The sequence below is a fragment of the Lemur catta genome, chromosome 22 (assembly GCF_020740605.2).
Source record: "Lemur catta isolate mLemCat1 chromosome 22, mLemCat1.pri, whole genome shotgun sequence".
NCBI lineage: Eukaryota > Metazoa > Chordata > Mammalia > Primates > Lemuridae > Lemur > Lemur catta.
Genome location: NC_059149.1, coordinates 12,449,649 through 12,467,567, shown reverse-complemented (window position 1 = coordinate 12,467,567; position 17,919 = coordinate 12,449,649). Strand labels below are relative to the sequence as shown.

Sequence of the window (17,919 nt, the reverse complement as noted above, 5' to 3'; positions counted from 1 at the left end):
GACCCATCTCAAAAGAAAAAAGACAAAATGCACCTTAATCTCAAAACCCAAATATCCAGGGTTAATTATGCTCATGGGCATCCATTCAAATACGGTCTAGGTGAAAGAAAGATCACCCAATCAGGTGTCAGGACACCTTGGTTCTCTACCCAACTCTCTTACTAACTGCTGTGCAACCTTAGCATATCCTCAACCTCCTTAAGCCTTAGTCCTCTCACCTTTACAAAGAGGAGTTAGACTCTCAGGTCTTCTATGGCTCTAAGTCTCTGAATATCTTCTGAGCACCTACCACATACAAAGCACTGAGCCACATGTAGGGACTGAGAGGAGGTACAAAGATGAATTGATGTTGCCCAATCATCCAGAACTTTACACTCTACTAGGGACGAGAAGATCACACAGTACAAGACCAAATGGCATTATTAACTTATTTATATTCTCTATTCCTCATGATTGGCACAGTGCCTGCCATATATTAATAGTAGCTGCTCAATTAAATGACATAAAGGAGCTATAAAATGCCCTTTGGGAATTTAGAGAAGAGGGGCTCCATTTGATGGGGCCAATCAGGAAGGTTCATAGGGGCTATATTTTTTTTTGTTGTTGAGACACGGTCTTGCTCTATCACCCCAGCTGGAGTGTAATGTTGTCATCATAGCTCACAGCAACCTCAAACTCCGGGGTTCAAGTGATCCTCCTGCCTCAGCCTCCCAAGTAGCTGGAAGTACAGGTGTGCACCACCACACCTGGGTAATTTTTCTGTTTTTTGTAAAGATGAGGTCTTGCTCTTGCTCAGGCTGGTCTTGAACTCCTGGCCTCAAGTGATCCTCCCGCCTCAGCCTCCCAAAGTGCTGGGATTACAGGCATTAGCCACCTCGCCTGGCCCAGGATCTGGATTTTTAAATACCTGGAATGTCCCTGAATGTGTACTTATACCAGGGCACTCGTGTCCACTGTTCAGTAGCCCTGACCAGCTAGTGGGGCATATATACCACCCGATTCCTGCTGAACCCATTTTCTGCTTTATTTAAGCCATCGTTAGGCAGAACACTGAGAATGATTCAGCCCCATATCCCAATCTCAGTTCTGCCTTTCCCAAGCCAGCATTAGACATACACACACAAACACACACAAATGCCTATACCCACGCTACAGATTTCCTTTCACTGACTCCCAACGTAAGCAATTAACCTTGCCTGTATTCGGTGCATTTGCTTGTCTATTCCCCGCCCCCCACCACCACTCACCAGCCAGGAGCCCCGTCTCTCTAACTGCTGCTGGCATCCTGCTAACTCCACCTCCCTGGGTCTGCTTGCCCTTCAATCCCAGCATGACATATCATCAGCCTCAAGAAATGCTGAACGCCAACTTGCCTTGGAAAGCTGATGCCAAACAACCCTTTCATTTTTATTTCTGATTAATCTGACATTAAAGAAATTAAAGCACATCATGTTTGGCTTCTGTCCAATTAAACATCTGTTACAGTCATCAAAATCTCCTGGCTGTGCTATCACAAGTGCCAGTCTGAACTGATGTCAGCAGGATAAGGAGTACCCAACTCTCTGAATGTCAGATTTGGTAAGCACAACACCTGCCTGCAGAAAGCTGAGAAGAAATCTCGCTTCTCCTCCGTAAATACCCAGCGGCCTGGCCAAGCACCTCGATGTCGGTCAGGCCTGTTTGTTCACTGTATTTGCTAAGTGCTCCAGCCTTCCCAGAGCACGTGCGAAGGAAATTAGGGTGTCAAAGTGTTTTCAGGGAGAAGCATCACCACCTCTTTCTTCGCAGGTAAGCAGTGACTCGGCTTTGGAGAAAGACAACAGCAAACAAAGGGAGAAAGGCACCAGCCCCACTCACCGTAGAAGAGGACAGCTTTGGTCATGTCATGATGCAGGTAGGTGCGGTTGATGGTGAAGAAGCACGTGTCTGCCCCACACTGGCCCCGCCTTCCCGTCTCCCCGGTCAGCGGGGACCACCAGAGCATAACGGGGTAGCTGTCGCCGTCCGATGTTTTTTTCCTATTCAAGGCCAGTGCTTCCTTCTTAAGGATTGGACTCAGAGGTTGAGGCACTTCCTCCATTTCCGTATGTCCATCTTGCAAATCGGAATCTTTAAACTTCGTCCTCTCAAATTTTCCCAGCTCCACCACTACCTACAAGGGAAGATGATTATTTCCAGTTGGATTTCCTTTTGCCTATGTCCCATTCGTCTTGATGATGGAGGCTCTTATTAGTTTTTTACGGCTGCTGCGACAAATTACCGCAAATAGTCATTTAACAACAACACAGATTTATTAGCATACAGTTCTGGAAGCCAGAAGTCTGAAATAGATCTCACTGGGGGGGGGGCTGAAATCAAGGGGTCAGCAGTGGGGTGATGTTCCTTTCTGGAGACTCTAGGAGAATCTGCTTTCTAGGTTTTTCTATCTCTCAGAGGCCACCCACAATTCTCAGCTCACGGCCCCTTCCTCCACCTTCAAACCAGCCACACTGCATCTCTCCGACTCTTCTGCCTCACCTCTCTCTCTGACCACGGCCAGGAACAGTTCTCCACTTTTAAGAACTCATGTGATTATATCGGGATAATTCAGGATAATCTCCCCACCTCGAAGTGTGTCACACTGATCCCATCCGCAAAGTCCCTTCGGCCACGTACAATAACACATTCACAGGTTTCAGGGATCAGGGTGTGGACACGACCTCCAAAATACCTACTGACCGGCAAGGATGCTTGATAATTCCACTAAACGCTTACAATAGAACATTTCCCTTCCATTCTGTCGGTACATATAATATCCAGAAATAGTTTTAAGTCTTAATGAAACCTAGGATAGGGTTATTACCTGACTACTGCCAGAGATTACTCCAGGGAAAATAAGTTATAAATTACCAACTGGCTTCTTTTTATGACAATTAAAGGAGTCATAACATGGATTTTATGTTTCTAGGAATACTCACTATAGTATTGAGATGGTGAAGTAACATCGAACGTCAAAATTCCCTAGAGTCTGTGTTATCCACATGGTAGACCATGAGTCCTAGGCTTCTACTAACTCCCTCTAAAAAGCAACTTTTTAATTTATTTCACGATAGTGTAAGCCTGGGTCACGGGACAGCTAAGCCGTTATTAACAGCAATCCAGAGGGCAGGGTAGGTGCAATAGAAACTCCAGAAGTGCTGCCTTTTCATTAGACTTTGAGATTTGATATTGATATGGCATTGTAAAAATACGTTAGAGAAAGGATTGATCTGTTTCATATGCAAATGACTTTAGTAGTCAAGACCAGGAAACAAATAAAGCCGTCAAAGGCATGTCCACATTTTTATACATTAAATCCTCCACGGGGCAGCCATGAAGGGTTGTGTGCCCCGGAGATCCTACTTTTAGCAGCCAAGAGTGTTGCCTTTTTTATGTGCTTGCTACATCCTGGTGTTAGAAGAAGGCCACTGATCTCCGATGTGTGGATTCTATAACTCCCCACAAGGAGGGCCCATAACATTCATTAGATTCTCAAAGGTGTCCAAGGCCAAAAAAACATATATATGTGAAGAACTCCTGAGTGAAAGCCAAGTAGTACTCCAAAAAAACGGAATTATATTAGCTGTAAAATATCATACATCATCTGTAACACCAAAGGCAGCATTAGAGCAGCCAAACCACCACTGAAAACTAAAGTCTAACTGTTGCCAATAGCTTTCTCAGCACTTTTACGAGGTCATATCATGACTCTTCCCCAGTAGCTTAATGAATGGAGTTGACTTGTAGCCACAAACTAGCTTTTCATCTGACCTTCCCCTGCAGTGACAACTGGTCAGTCAAAGACTTTTAGAAAGCCCTGGGATATAACTTCAAAGATAAAATTTGTTCCACATTTCTGATCAATGTCTACTGTAAGAGGTGTTAGTTCATTTCCAAATAAGAGGAATTGTTTTAAGGATAGAGTCTTCTGCCAAACAGCTTAAAAAATACACTTAGCTTCAAATATCACTACCAGGTTGTAGGAAATATGGGAGAATAGAGGAACATATGAAATAAAACCATGAGGATAAAATCAGCCAAATCCACAATGTAGGAAATTCAAAAGGACGAATGACCCAGTTTCTTCAACAAATTCATGACCTGGAATAAATGGTGGGGCAGAAGAAACTTTGATGGTAAAAACAAATCAAAACATAAAACTTGAGACGCACCAACTAAATACAACGTGTGGGGCTAGTTTGTTCCAGATTCAAACCAATCCATTATAAAAAGACTTTCTGAGACAATTGAGAAAAATTGACCATGGCCTAGGACACAGAGGGTAATTATTGTTCATTCTTTTGGGTGTGATAGTAGTCATACGGTCACATTAAATTTTTAAAATTCCTATCTGTAAGAGAATCATAGCAACATATATCCAGGTGAAACGCTATTACATCTGGGATTTGCTTTAAAACATTCCAAACGTATTCTTGAATTCTTCGTGCAAGTAAAAAGTAAAATTCAAAAATACATAAAGATACATATACCCCCCAAATTTAGAGGGTATATACAAAATATAGTTAAATGTGAATGGAAAACAATGTCTAAGATGAATGATTTCTTCCAGACAACTACAATGTTTCTAGCTTAACCGGAGGTAAGCATAACATTTTTGTTTTTCGATTATTATTAATTCAATAATTTCTGTTATAGAATCTGCCATGGGCCGAGTTATATATATCCCAAAAATTCATGTGTTGAAGTCCTAACTCTCACTACCTTAGAATGTGACTGTATTTGGAGATAGGGTCTTTAAAGAGGTAATTAAGTTAACCTGGGTGGGCTCTAACCCAGCATGACTGGTATTCTTATAAAAGGGGGAAATTTGGACACAGAAAAGTACAGAGGGAAGACCACGTGAAGACACAGGGAGAAGACAGCCATCTATAAGCCAGGGAGAGAGAAACAGCCCTGCTGAAACCTTGATCTTGGCCTTCCTAGTCTCCCAAACTGTGAGAAAACAAATTTTGGTTGTTTAAGCCACTCAGTCTGTGGTTTGCTACAGCAACCTAGCAGGCTGATATAAGATCCATGACACGATTTTTTTAATTCATCCTTCCTTTATCCTACCCGTGTGGCAAATTATTTCACCTGCCCAGCCTACAAACCACTCAAAACAGGAATGGTTCTGATGCTGTAGGCATTGTATTTTTTCGTTTCCGGTGTTTTTTTTTTTGTTTTTTTTTTTTTTTTTAAATTAGCATTACCACCATGCTGAACACTGAAGCCTTCAGTGTACTAGTGAGAACTGGGACACAGCCCAAACCATACTGTCGGTGACAAAACTGCAACTGGGCCACAAAGGTTTAGATCCAGTCATCAGGCCACTTCTCACGCTCTGGAAACGGCATGCACATCAAAAACACGCCAATGTATTCTGACATCAAACGGAAAGCACCTTAGCTGAGATGCAGGCATTCCTCATAACCGGAAAAAGTGCCAAAGTGAACGCCTACTAGGATCAAAGCTCTCTCATAACTTCCCACAGAAAGCAGCAGAAAACTGCAGCCCTTTGGTGCAGCAGAACCTGCAAACCTCCAGACAGACAAGGAAGGAGTCAAAGCTTCCTCTGATCAGAATCCCAGTCTGGCAGCAGCAGGTGGCGGAAGTACGTGCCAGACTGGCTGCCAAAGTGCTTGTATGAGCACGATCTCGTTCAGTCCTCATCAGGAGAAGGGAGACCCTACAGAGCAAAGCAGCCCGGAGAACACATACTTTCCACCAGTCCCACACCTGAACTACTCATGTCCACAAATCATCTTCACAAGTCCTTTGGATTTTGAAATGGACAGCTGGTACTTGGATGGGTGCAAACCATAGCCAAGCGGATAGCTATACTTTCACTACCCACTGGTGAATATTGACTCCAAGTTGAAAGCAGTAAACCAAGTTCAGAATAACTGACTGGAGGAAATAAATGAAAAGACTAAAGAAACGTTTCAGCTCATTCACCCAAACGCAGTTCTTGGCCTTGTGGCACATGTTAAGAAATTTATTTACGCAGATGTTTGTATTTTGCACTCACTGCAAGATACAGACTATCTTGTTCTCAGGATGGGGTCTGAATCTTCAAGAATGCAGTCTTTCAAAAGTGGTAACAATAGATTTTGAGGAAGCCACCCTGCTTTGACCCAATAAGACAAAGCTTTACTCTCTGTTTCTCTAAAACCAGGGCTCTTCAAGAATCACAAACTGACCTCCCATCTCAATGACTTTCTTTCTGCCTGGCACATCCATTCACTAAACTTCAGTTTCATCTGTTAAAAAAATTAATAAATAAATAAATTTCCCTGTCTTAAACAGTAGAAAACCCCTGATCCTAAAGGATTAAGAAAAAAGTAAAATACTTGGAGTTCTGAGAGAAGGGGACGGGGCAGGAGAGGCAGATGGCAAAGGCCCAAGAATCAACACGGCACAACCCAAATTCTTGGTACCTGGAGTGTGACGAGCAGAAAGATGGTAGCTGTGATGCACAGGCAAGATGCCAGAAACTTCCTCCTCTGAATCCGCACCATGCTGCCCTGCCCCGGGTGACTGACGGGGGGCTAACCTAGCTACCAGGTGTTCTCTTGTCAGCCCATAGCCCGAGACGGCTTCACGTGGAGGAACCATCTGGGTGCCAATTTCCTGCACTGCCATTCCTGCTGGGACCCGGTCTCCATGAAGGACTGAGATCCGAGGTTCTGAGTGGGCCTGGCTTGGCATCGAGAGGAAACAGCATGCCGTCTTCTTAGGCTATCATCAAGAGCAGCTGGAGATTCTTCAAACAAGAAGGTATCAAAAAATTCTGTAACAAAAGAACAGATAATCTTTTAGCCACAGTGCAGAAGATTTGATAAGTGTAGTCTCGTGGGGTTATCATGTGGAAACTAGAAGTTTTAAACTAAAAGGAACCTTTGAGATCATGTAGTTCTAATACCTCCCTCGCAGGTAAGAAAACTGAGACCAGAGAGGTAAAGTGACTTACTCAAGGCCACACAGCCCATTAGAAAAAAGTGACAAATCTATAATCGGGTCCCAAATCTAAAATTCTCTTTCCACTTAATTTTCTCTGCCATCAGAAGATTGAATTCCAAAGTCATTTATATGAAATCATGTCTTTCTACCTAAGTTTCAAAGGGGAAGAATAGTGGAATAAAAACCACTGGGACTATCTACCCATTCCTGTAAAAATTAGGAAGAAAATAAAAGGTTCAGGTGTTGATCAAAAATCACAATCAACTGGCCCCAATGCCCCGCCCCCTCACCAAGGACATGACTTCGGCCACCACGTAAGGAATTCTGTGAATATCCATTCACTTGTTAAGTCTTTTATGGCAAATGCAATGAAGCGGTGGGTTGTTAGGGCAATATGATGCTCTGGAAGATTGAAAATAAGATTTTCATTTATCTGAAATGGAAGGTCTTTTCAAAAAGTTTTTAAAATGAACTAAAGGGCCCCACAGAATGCCTTTTATTCCCAAGATTCTATGAAGTCCAATGTCCTGCAGTTCAGAGTGGGACAAGGATCAACATTCCAGAGCAAGGGAAGTGTGGCTTCCCAGTACTCCACAGATGGGATGCTGAGTCACATCTACGTAGCTCTGGGGTATAGTATTGAAGATATAATTAGAAATGTAGAAATGATATAGAACTCTGGTTAAAAACCTTGATCTTAAAGGTGTGCTCCCTTCTCATGGGTCTACCTTGATTTACTTTTTTTCCCCCCTCAACAACAAAATGACTCTTGGTCTTAGAAACTGCCAAAAGTATACTCCTCTTCTTTCATCGATGGAATTCCCAAAACTCAGTGACTAAAAGAATGGGCTCTAGAATGAGTCCACCAGGATTCAAATCTTGACTCCCCAGCTGGCTTAACCCAGCCTCTCCATAATCCAATTTCCAAAAGTAGATGATAATGGTACCTAATCAGAGGGTTATTGTGAGAATTATATAAGATTTGCAAAATACTTATTTCAGAGTCTGACACATAATAATATACAATAAATGTTTATTATCCTTATCTTTAAAGATTATTATAATTTTATTATATCTTTAGGTGGAAAATGAAACCTATAAAATATATTGCTGCCCCATCACTTGGAACTTCAAAAGGGAAAATTCTCACTTTGCCAAAGAAAAGGAGATCACTAATATTTATTGAGTAACCTGTTACGAGCAAGGCCTTTCCTAAATACTTAGCAGGCATAAGCTATTCAAGCCTCCCAACAATTACATGTAGTAGCAATTAACTATCCTCATCTTCAAAGGTGAAAAAAACTGAATTTGAAGGAAGTAAAGTAACTTTCCCAAAACTATAACTTGGATAAGGACTACAATCTTAAGTTCATGTCCATTAATATTATGAAATCCCCACCATGTAATGCTAATACTCGCAAGTTATCTGCCTGAACCACAGGAGAAAAAAAAAAAAAGAAAACTTGTGTACAACAGCTGTCTGTCAGCTGGTAAAAGGAACAAAAATCCATAAGAGCCTGAAAAGTACCTTTCCTTCTATTCAGTAGATGCTAGTAGCTATTAACTACGTAAAATGTGGAGGTAGCATTTTGGGTTCCAATCCTGGTCACTTAAACATAATATATTAATAAATTTGTACAAGTTACTATATCTTTGTAAGCCCCAGTTTCTTCATAGCAAATAATAAATGTTAACCATTACTACTTCTTTCCCTTGCATAACAGAAAGATTATCTAATTTTCATTTTATGTGCAAAAGCAATTTATTATAGCTAAATTAATGTAACCCAGATTCAGTAGTGAAATAAATATTACCACCTTAAGTGGGAGTAAAATTATATCATTTTCCAATGGTCTTTAGATATATCGCTCTACTCAATCTTATTTATAACCACTTGAAAAGTAGGCAAGGTGGGTATTATCATTCCCAGCTCCCACAAATAAGGATCTTCGAGTGGCTATATGAACAATGACAGAAGAATTTAAGGTTATAAATTCCATTGTATCCAGAGAATCTCAACTTAGGCTACATTCCCAAGGTCAGAAGTATTGAAGAGTCTCAGGGACCAAGCTATGGTCAACTACTCATCACTAAAGAATAGAGCCCAGTCATAGCAGACAGTGGTATTTTGATCTATAGCATGCAGCAATCAACCAGGCCTCAGGGCACATTTACAGCAGCAATAGTCAATCTAATACTGTATATGGTATTAGCTACCCAGGAGCCTGCCACCAAATCAGCGGTCCTCCAACTTGTGGGACAGATGGGCTTGCAGAGCACCCGTCCTGAAGCACGAAGGCCAACAAGCTCCAATTGAATGGGACGCTAAGAGGAAAGCTCCCTGTTTCAATTGCTGCCTGCAGGGTGAATCTCAAAGCCCTCCAAGAACATGCCCCAGAATACTCCTTTCTAAGACAGAACCATGCATTTATTCAGACAACCATGGTAGACAACATCTGCAATGGACACTCACTCACCAGCCCTATTAACCCTAGGAGCTGAGCTTCTGAAATGCACCACTTGGCTGGTGAGCACTGCCCCAGCTGGTCACCTGCCACCCAGGGGTGGTTTGGAGCTCAGTGTGACCTCGTAAGTGCTATGCCGTCAAAACCAGCACCACTTTCATTCTATAATAATTCTAAATTTTCCACTTTACTTTGAATTAGGATGGACAGAAGAGAGACTGAATATCTTAAAAAGAATTAGCAGCCTGAGGGTGCCAGCTTCAAATGTTGGCCAAATATAGGTATAGCTTGAGTCTCAGAATTGTAACCAAGAGATGATTTCTGCCCCGTGTCTCTGACAAAATGAGAAGCCAGCCTTGGGTGACATGGGGAGCTTTCAGAATCTAATAGTTGGTGGGTCCCTCCTTTTCCCTCCCTCTCCCCACTGGCAGGAGAGAGAGGGGAGGCAGAAGGCAGGGAGCTTTGGGAACTTCTTTGCTCATTTCTGCTCCAGGAATTGGGGGATCAACTGGGTTAATAAGTGACCATCTAAACTGAGCTAAAGGTAATGCCAGGCAGAGTTTTTAGAGGAAACGTATCTAACACACCTACATCATTCACACTAAAGTGCAATCTCTCAAGTAGGTTTGACTCTCCCATGGTGTGATCACTGTGCAAGGTATAAATCTCCAGAACACTCCTTACGTGGTGACTGTCCTTGGAAAGAGATGACGTGGTAAACTGATGAGGTATCTGAGGGCCCCTGGACAACTCTTCAGGCACTTGTAACTACCTTCCTCCGCTATAGCTCAACCCTCCTCATTCATCCCTCCCTGGTTACTACAAAAGCCTAGTAACTGTTGCTTTCCTTTTGCATTCTCCACTGAGCTACAAAGAAAAGCCCCTAGAATACTGAATAGATATCCCTCCTCTGATTAAGATCCTCCAATGGCTTCCCAAAGACCTCAAGATAAAGGTCAAACTCTGTTAGCTTAGAAAACAAGACCATATGGCTGTGGACCCCACTGTATTTCTCCAGCGTCCTTTCCTGGTCTCCACCACGCATAGTCGGCTCCTTCTACTCCTGCAGCTTCCTGTTCTGTGCTCTCCTACCTCCCCTGGAGCACTGCCACCCCTCTCCCCGTCCTAGCCATTCGCCAAGCCTTTCAAGGCCACCTCCTTTGGGAAGCCTTGCCCCTGCCAACTCCAAGTCGGTTTGTAGACCCACATCAGCAGGGGCTCGTTTCTATCAGAGCAAGAGAGAACGCAGGAAGCTGGGGGATTCAGGAAACTTTCTACAGCTGCTTTATCAGGTGTATAGAAAACAACTGGTGAACATTAACAAGTTGGCCCGTTTTGTTAATTTGCAGAATGCCCTAGTACCTGAGACCATCTCTTGGGCACCTGATGAACGTGGTTTGATGGTTCTAGTTTCCCCTTGTACCCAATTTTATCAATATTTGTATTAATGTGTCCCTTGCTCTTTTTTGATGGACTTCATATTCTGCTCAGCATTTATTTTTATGCAAAGAGTGCTTTGGGTTGCACAGGTCTATCTGGGAAAGTCATCCTCTTCAACCAAGCACACATTTCAGGCAAGACCAATGGCGAATAATAAAGGAGAAAGAGACATGGGTAGCCATGTGCATCGGGACCGGAGATTAGTGGGGAGACAGACAGTGTAGCCACAGCACCTTCCATTCCTATTGCAGAATTCTTAAATTCCAGACACATACGGAAGCCCTCAAATTATGCAGTGTTAATAATACAGCCTCGTAAGAATGGGTACTTAGTGGGTTTATTTAATGTAGAAACTAAATAAAAACCCAGACCTAGACAGACAGATATAAAACCCCAATTAGAAGCATAGATTTTAAAAGCGGGGGGGGGGGGGGGGGGGGCTGGGGGGCTGGGGGGGAGCACAAGACTGTGAAGTTCATGTATCACACTAAGAACCGTGGCAACTCCTCAAGAGAAGGGACTCTTTTTCATCTTTGTTTTCCTGTGAGGTTCCCTTAATAACTATTCTTTCTCCAAGAAGGGCTTATAGGTTACCTTGTGACAATTTTCCTGCCTGGCAGGAGATCTGAATTAAGATCACTCATCTGCTCTTACCATTTACATAATCATGCATAAGGAAGCAGTTAAATAACACTAACAGAGGTGAATAGTACCCCACAAGCCTAAAGACAAAAGGCTGGACCAGATGACCTTCTAGTGGTTTCATCTCAAAATTAAGCTCCCTGATCCCATGAATAGTGCCCGGGAGCAAAAACTCTCCATAGAAGAAAGATGAATCAAGTAAACAGACAATAATCAAAATAATTTGAATTATCACAAATTAAGATTTCTGGAAATATAAAACAAAAAAATATTTGTACATAACAAGTTTAGGATTACTTTCACTTCATTTTTCCTTTTTAGTAATTCAACATTTTCTTTTCAAAACTCTAATTTGATTCTCAAGGAAAAAACTACCCGAAAAACATCGTAAATAAACTTAATTTTTTTTAATTTTCAAAAACCTATGCTCAGAAACACTGTAACAAATGTTCATTGTAGAATGCCAGTAATTGAATTTGATATTGAATTTCTTGCTGAAATTAACTCTTTAAATTACAAATATCAAAGCTATTTAAATGTGGGTTGGAGTCCAGGTGCAGTGGTTTTATGCCTGTAATCCTAGCACTCTGGGAGGCTGAGGAGGGAGGATGGCTTGAGCTGATCCCTTGAGCTCAGGAGTTTGAGCTCAGGAGTTTGAGACCAGCCTGAGCAAGAGAGACCCATCTCTACTAAAAATAGAAAAAATTAGCCGGCCTGGTAGCGAGCACCTGTAGTCCCAGCTACTTGGAGGCTGAGTCAGCAGCTATGGCCTGAGCCCAGGAATTTGAGGTTGCAGTGAGCTGTGATTATTCCACCGCACACTAGCCAGAGTGAAAGAGCAACTATGACTCAAAAAAAAAATGGGTTGGAAATGTCTGCCTACTGAACAATATGTATACATGTATGAATAACACTGTCCAAACCATAGTTTTTTCTTGAGACATAGTTGCACTCTGTCACCCTGGCTAGAATACAGCGGTGTCATCATAGTTCACTGCAACCTCAAACTCCTGGGCTTGAGCAATCCTCCTGCCTTAGCCTCCCCAGTAGCTGGGACTACAGGCGTGTGCTACCACGCTCACATAATTTTTCTATTTTTTGTAGAGACAGTCTCGATCTTGCTCAGCCTGGTCTTGAACTCCTGACCTAAAAAGATCCTCCTGCCTCGGCCTCGCAGAGTGCTAGGATTACAGGTGTGAGCCACCTCGCCCAACCAGCCCATATTTTTATTTCCTAAATGTAACCCTAGTTCAGATTTATTCTTCAAAAATGTTGTTTGTAACATAAAACTTGAAAACTTACTTTTTTCTTGTTGAAGAACAAAAGATGAGCAATGGCAACATAGTAGCAGCTAAGACTGTATTTAATTCACTGTTACACACACTGCCATCTAGCAAGAGCCCAGCAAATGAAGAGTTATCACAGCAATTTCACTGGAGTAGACCTTAATGATCACCTGACCCTACAACATTGTCTCTGGCTTGTCTTTTCTCACGAGAAGCAGAAAGTTCTATAACTGAGACTACGGTGCTGTCTAGATTGGTGGCTCTCAAACTTCAATGTGCAAGAACCTGGGCTGCTTATTCAATGCAGATGGCCAAGCCAAGTCTCCACTGGAGACTATGGTGGACCACGGAGAAATGGGGCCAAAGTTGTAGCGCGACACCAGTAGCAAGCCCAGGATTGGTCAGGAGCTTCTGGGAAGTCTCATTTGAGAAGGAAGCATGGATGAAGGGAATAAGATCCTAAAGGCCAACTTGCTGTATTCAAAGTTGTACCCAGCCAGAGTTGCAAGCATTGCACAAATGCAATTAACAATCCAATCACATCATGCATAAAACACTCTACCTATTTCAGGGAGCTGTGGCAGCCAGTAGGGGGCAGTCTGTGGGAGCTCTGGCGTTTAGAATAAGTCATTTTGCGTGGCATTTGCTGTATACTAAAAGATGCCCAGAAAATGCCTTAAATTCACATGGATGTTACTTCTGTATCTTACACAAAATGAGTTCTGTTCTGAGGGTACGAATAGGCTGTAAAAATACGTAAGATGAGCAGAGCCTGTGCTGAACTTAAAAAACAAACAAACAAACCCTAAGAAATGGCTTGCAAATTGATGACCAAAACCTGCTGTTGTTCTGGGCGCTCGCCCGGGGCACTTTCCCCATGAAATACACAATGCTCTCTGCAGCTGGGAAGTCGGGATTGCTACTCTCGGGCACAAAATTCACGCAACAAGTGATTTCTCAGGGGAGACTCGTGGGGAAGAAAGAAGCAGTTCCCAACGCGTTGGGGTGTTAGAACCGGTTTCCCTCGGCCCCTGGAACAGAGAGGCAGAGTCACCGAGGCTGCAAAAGGCAAAGGAGTTTATTGGCTAGCTCGAGCCAGGGTCCAAGTCCCAGAGCACCAACGCAGTGGCCTCTCCACGAACCAGGCCCCCGCCCTGGGGTAAAAAATTGAGCTTTTATACCTTTCAGTAGGTTACAGACGCTGGGCACACCACCCCCCTCCCCCCTTAGTTCATTTATTCCTTCAAGAGTGGCTGATCGTGTTGGCTCCTGATTGGTTGTTTCCAGGTCTCGGGACCTTTTAGTTGTTATCAGCCTCATTTTGGGGGAAGGGGAGGACCCGCCTGGGGGAAACCGAAACTTAGGCCTATTCCAGGAGGTCCAGCCTGTCATGGAGTCCCTCCTGCTCTCCTTCCTGTTTTACATTCCCCCCTTTTTCTTGTTCCTACGAGCACTCTTGCTCGTACATGGGGGTCCTGTATTTCCCCCATTTCTAAGCAGGAGTCACGGCTCAGCCTTTGGTACTGTTGTCGCAGTACCATCAATTGCACGGTATTGACTCGCTCTTTTACAAAGGTAACTAATCTATTTAGAATACACGGTCCGAAAGTGAGGATGAGCAGGAGCACAATTAGGGGTCCTAACAAAGTGGAAAGCAAGGTCGTCAGCCAAGGGGAGCTATTAAACCATGACTCAAGCCACCCTTCTCTTTGCTCACGCTCTCGCCTTTGCCACCGGGGTCCTTGAAAGTCAAAGTGGGGCAACAGTCGGGTGTGGGCTGTTTTGTTTTTCCCCCAGCACTGGATTGGGTCCCACAGTGCCCGAGATGGGAGAAACCGTTAGTTTAAGCTGTATCACAGTGCCAAAATATGGGAGCTGATAGAGATATAGTCCCCAGGATAGTCCCGAGACCCACCGTCTGTCCTTCTTTCCTTCATCTGTGAACCTCACACGTATCAGGTTACAGTCAGAGGCATACCTGGTTCGTGTGCATGGCCGGACATAGGACATTTCGATGAAAAGAGGTTGTACCTGCCATCTCCACTCCCCGTCATTGGTGGTCACACACCTCCAGGCTGCACAGTAGAGAGACTCGATCTCCCCACACACGCGTCTCATTTCCCCTGTTCTAAACCCTGGACATGCATAAAACCCATTCCGGCTCATGGATACTCGCCTCTGGTCCTGCCTCCACTTTCCCCCTTCCATTTCTTCTAGAGGGCTAATTTTTTCTAAATTAAAATACAGGTCTGGCCACCAAGTGTTTAGTGGGGCCGTTCCTGAAGTCCTATTATAAACTTCACGGGTTTCTAAGTTAGTGATTTCCCAGGTGAGGTTATGGGGCATGTAGGGATTTGGGTCAGTCATTGCTTTTCCCATAAGGGTTATGAATATAACAGTCACCACGTGCATTTTTATTCCGTGTGTCTTCATCACTGGTCCTGTGGCGGTCAGGTTGTCACGCGAGTCAGTCTGGTCTTCAGGGGACTCTCTGGATCTGCCGAGGCCCTCCACTGAGCTTGCTGCTGCTCCTGCTCGTCCTTGTTGGCAGGTCTTACGTGGGAGTAGTGTACCCAGGCCTCCACTCCGTCAACCTTTAGGGCAGTAGGGGTAACAAGAATAATCTGAAAAGGTCCCTTCCACCTGGGCTCCAGGGTTTTGCTATTATGCCGTTTTACCCATACCCAATCTCCCGGCTGGTAGGGATGTCCGTTAGCCTTTTCTCCCTCCTGTTGAGCTGTCTGACAAAAGGCTCGGAGGGCAGGCCAGACCTGGCTCTGAACCCGTTGCAGGGCCTGTACAGCCTGCAGCACTCCTTTAGGGTTTTCAGGCAGAGCCCCAGAGATCATTTTTGGTATTACAGGTGGAGGAGCGCCGTATACAATCTCAAAGGGGGTTAGGCCTAGATGATAGGGGGTGTTCCGGGCTCGGAACAGGGTGAAGGGAAGGAGGGTCACCCAGTCCCCGCCAGTCTCCAGAACCAATTTAGTCAAAGTCTCCTTTAGAGTTCTGTTCATTCTTCCTACCTGCCCCGAGCTCTGGGGATTATATGCACAATGTAATTTCCAATCTGCCCCCAGCGCCCGGGCGAGCCCCTGACTAACCTGGCTTGTGAAGGCTGGCCCGTTGTCAGACCCTATGCTCTCCGGCAGCCTATACCTGGGGACTATTTCTTCTAACATTTTCTTTGCCACTATTAAAGCAGTTTCTCCTTTAGTAGGAAAAGCCTCTACCCACCCTGAGAAGGTGTCTACCATGACCAGCAAGTACTTGCACCCATATTTCCCTGGTCTTACCTCTGTAAAATCTATTTTCCAAAACAATCCTGGCCACCTCCCCCGCTCCCTGGTACCTGCATGGGTCCCTCTGATCTTCCCCGGCTGCATAACCTGGCAGGCACGACAGTTCTTGGCAATGCTTTCTGCTGTCTTTCCTTGTGATTTGAACCGGAGTTGTGCAGTGTCCAGCAGCTGTAACATCTTCTTCTTGCTGAGATGCGTTGTCTGGAGCAAGTGTCCTGGCAGGTGGTCCCCAAGGTTTCAGGAACTACTAGGCGGTGCTCTCCATCCTGGAACCAGCCGTCCTTACCCTGCGTCGCCCGCAGTTCTTCTCTGGCCCAGTTCATGTCCGTACTGGAATAGTCCGGTTGAGGGGGTATTTCTCCCATCCCCGGGGGCGGCAGGCTCAAGTGCAGGACATCTGTCAGTGTGGGTCCTTCTGCCACCCTCTTGGCCTCGGCATCCGCGGCCCAGTTGCCCCAAGCTTCTAGGGAGTCCCCCTTCTGGTGTCCCAGAGTGTGGGCTACAGCCACTGCCTTCGGTAACAGGATGGCTTCTAGCAATTGAAGTATCTCAGGCTTATGCTTGATTTCTTTGCCCTCTGCCGTGATGAAGCCCCTTTCCTTATAGAGGGCTCTGTGTATGTGCACTGTCCCGAAGGCACAGCGGCTGTCGGTATACACCGTCAGCCTCTTCCCCTGGGCCCAGCGAAGGGCTTCTGTCAATGCAGCCAGTTCAGCCTTCTGGGCCAGAAGGCGCGTGGCCCAGATAAGCCTGCCTTGCTCATCTACTATGGCCGCCCCTGCGTACCTGTGTCCGTCCCGGACGAAGCTGCTCCCATCCGTGAACCAGGTCAGGTCGCTGTTCTCGAGGGGGCGGTCTTGCAGGTCACTCCGGGCCATCTGGGTCTCAGCCAGGATCTCAAGGCAGCTGTGTTCAGGCATTGTTGGCACCGGATCTGGCAGAAGCGTGGCTGGGTTCAGGATGGCAGGAGTCCGGGACTCGATGCAAGGGGCGTCTAACAGAAGTCCCTGGTAGTGAGTCAGCCTCGCGTTCGTGATTCATCGTCCCGGCGGCTGCTTCAGGATCCCCTCTATGGCGTGAGGGGTGGTGATGTGCAAATGCTGACCCAGGGTGAGCTTGTCGGCGTCTTTGACCCCCAAAGCAGTGGCTGCGATGATCCGCAGGCACGCCGGCCATCCGCTGCTACCGGGTCTAGCTTCTTGGACAGGTACGCCACCAGCCGCCTCCAAGGTCCCAGTGTCTGCGTGAGCACCCCCTTGGATAGTCCCTTTTTCTCATCTATAAACAGGTGGAACTCCTTTGTGGGGTCAGGGAGCACTAGGGCCGGGGCCTCTAACATGGCTGTTCTCAGGGCTCGGAAGGCGCCCTCCATTTGCATAGTCCATTCCCAAGCCTGCCCTGCCTTGCATCCTTCGTACAAGGGTCGAGCCTTCTCTGCAAACCCCGGGATCCAGAGGCGGCAGTACCCCACTGACCCCAGGAACTCCCTTACTTTGCAACATGAGGTCGGAGTGGGTATCCCTAACACAGTCTGTTTCATTGCCTCGGTCACCCATCTTTGACCTCCTTTTATTTTATATCCCAGATAGGTGACCTCTTCCTTGCAGATCTGGGCCTTCGTAGCACTAGCTCGGTACCCCACCTCGCCCAGCACCCCGAGTAGGTCCCTGGTGCTCTCTAAGCAGGCACTCTCTAGCCCAATGCCCCCTTTCCTTGCAATATGCACAATGATCCTTCTCTAGCCTTCCCCTACGGGGGCGGCCCTTTCCTTCCTCCCCGAGCTCTTTTCTCCCTAACATGCTCCCT

General features: G+C 45.4%; 1 protein-coding gene across 2 annotated transcripts in view; it reads right to left on the bottom strand.

Annotated features, from left to right (window-relative positions):
- FUT10 (fucosyltransferase 10) overlaps window positions 1-13,889 on the bottom strand; it is a 67,041-nt gene extending 53,152 nt beyond the window's left edge. For both annotated transcript variants that reach the window (XR_006730876.1, XM_045535442.1), the window contains exons 1-3: window positions 13,374-13,889; window positions 6,456-6,808; window positions 1,858-2,152 (exon numbers count right to left, since the gene is read on the bottom strand). Coding sequence is in view for 1 of the 2 variants with exons in the window: in XM_045535442.1 (XP_045391398.1) it covers window positions 1,858-2,152; window positions 6,456-6,536 (376 nt within the window). In the remaining variant the exon portion in view is untranslated. The remainder of the gene's footprint in view (window positions 1-1,857; window positions 2,153-6,455; window positions 6,809-13,373) is intronic.
- Between the last annotated feature and the right edge of the window lie 4,030 nt (window positions 13,890-17,919).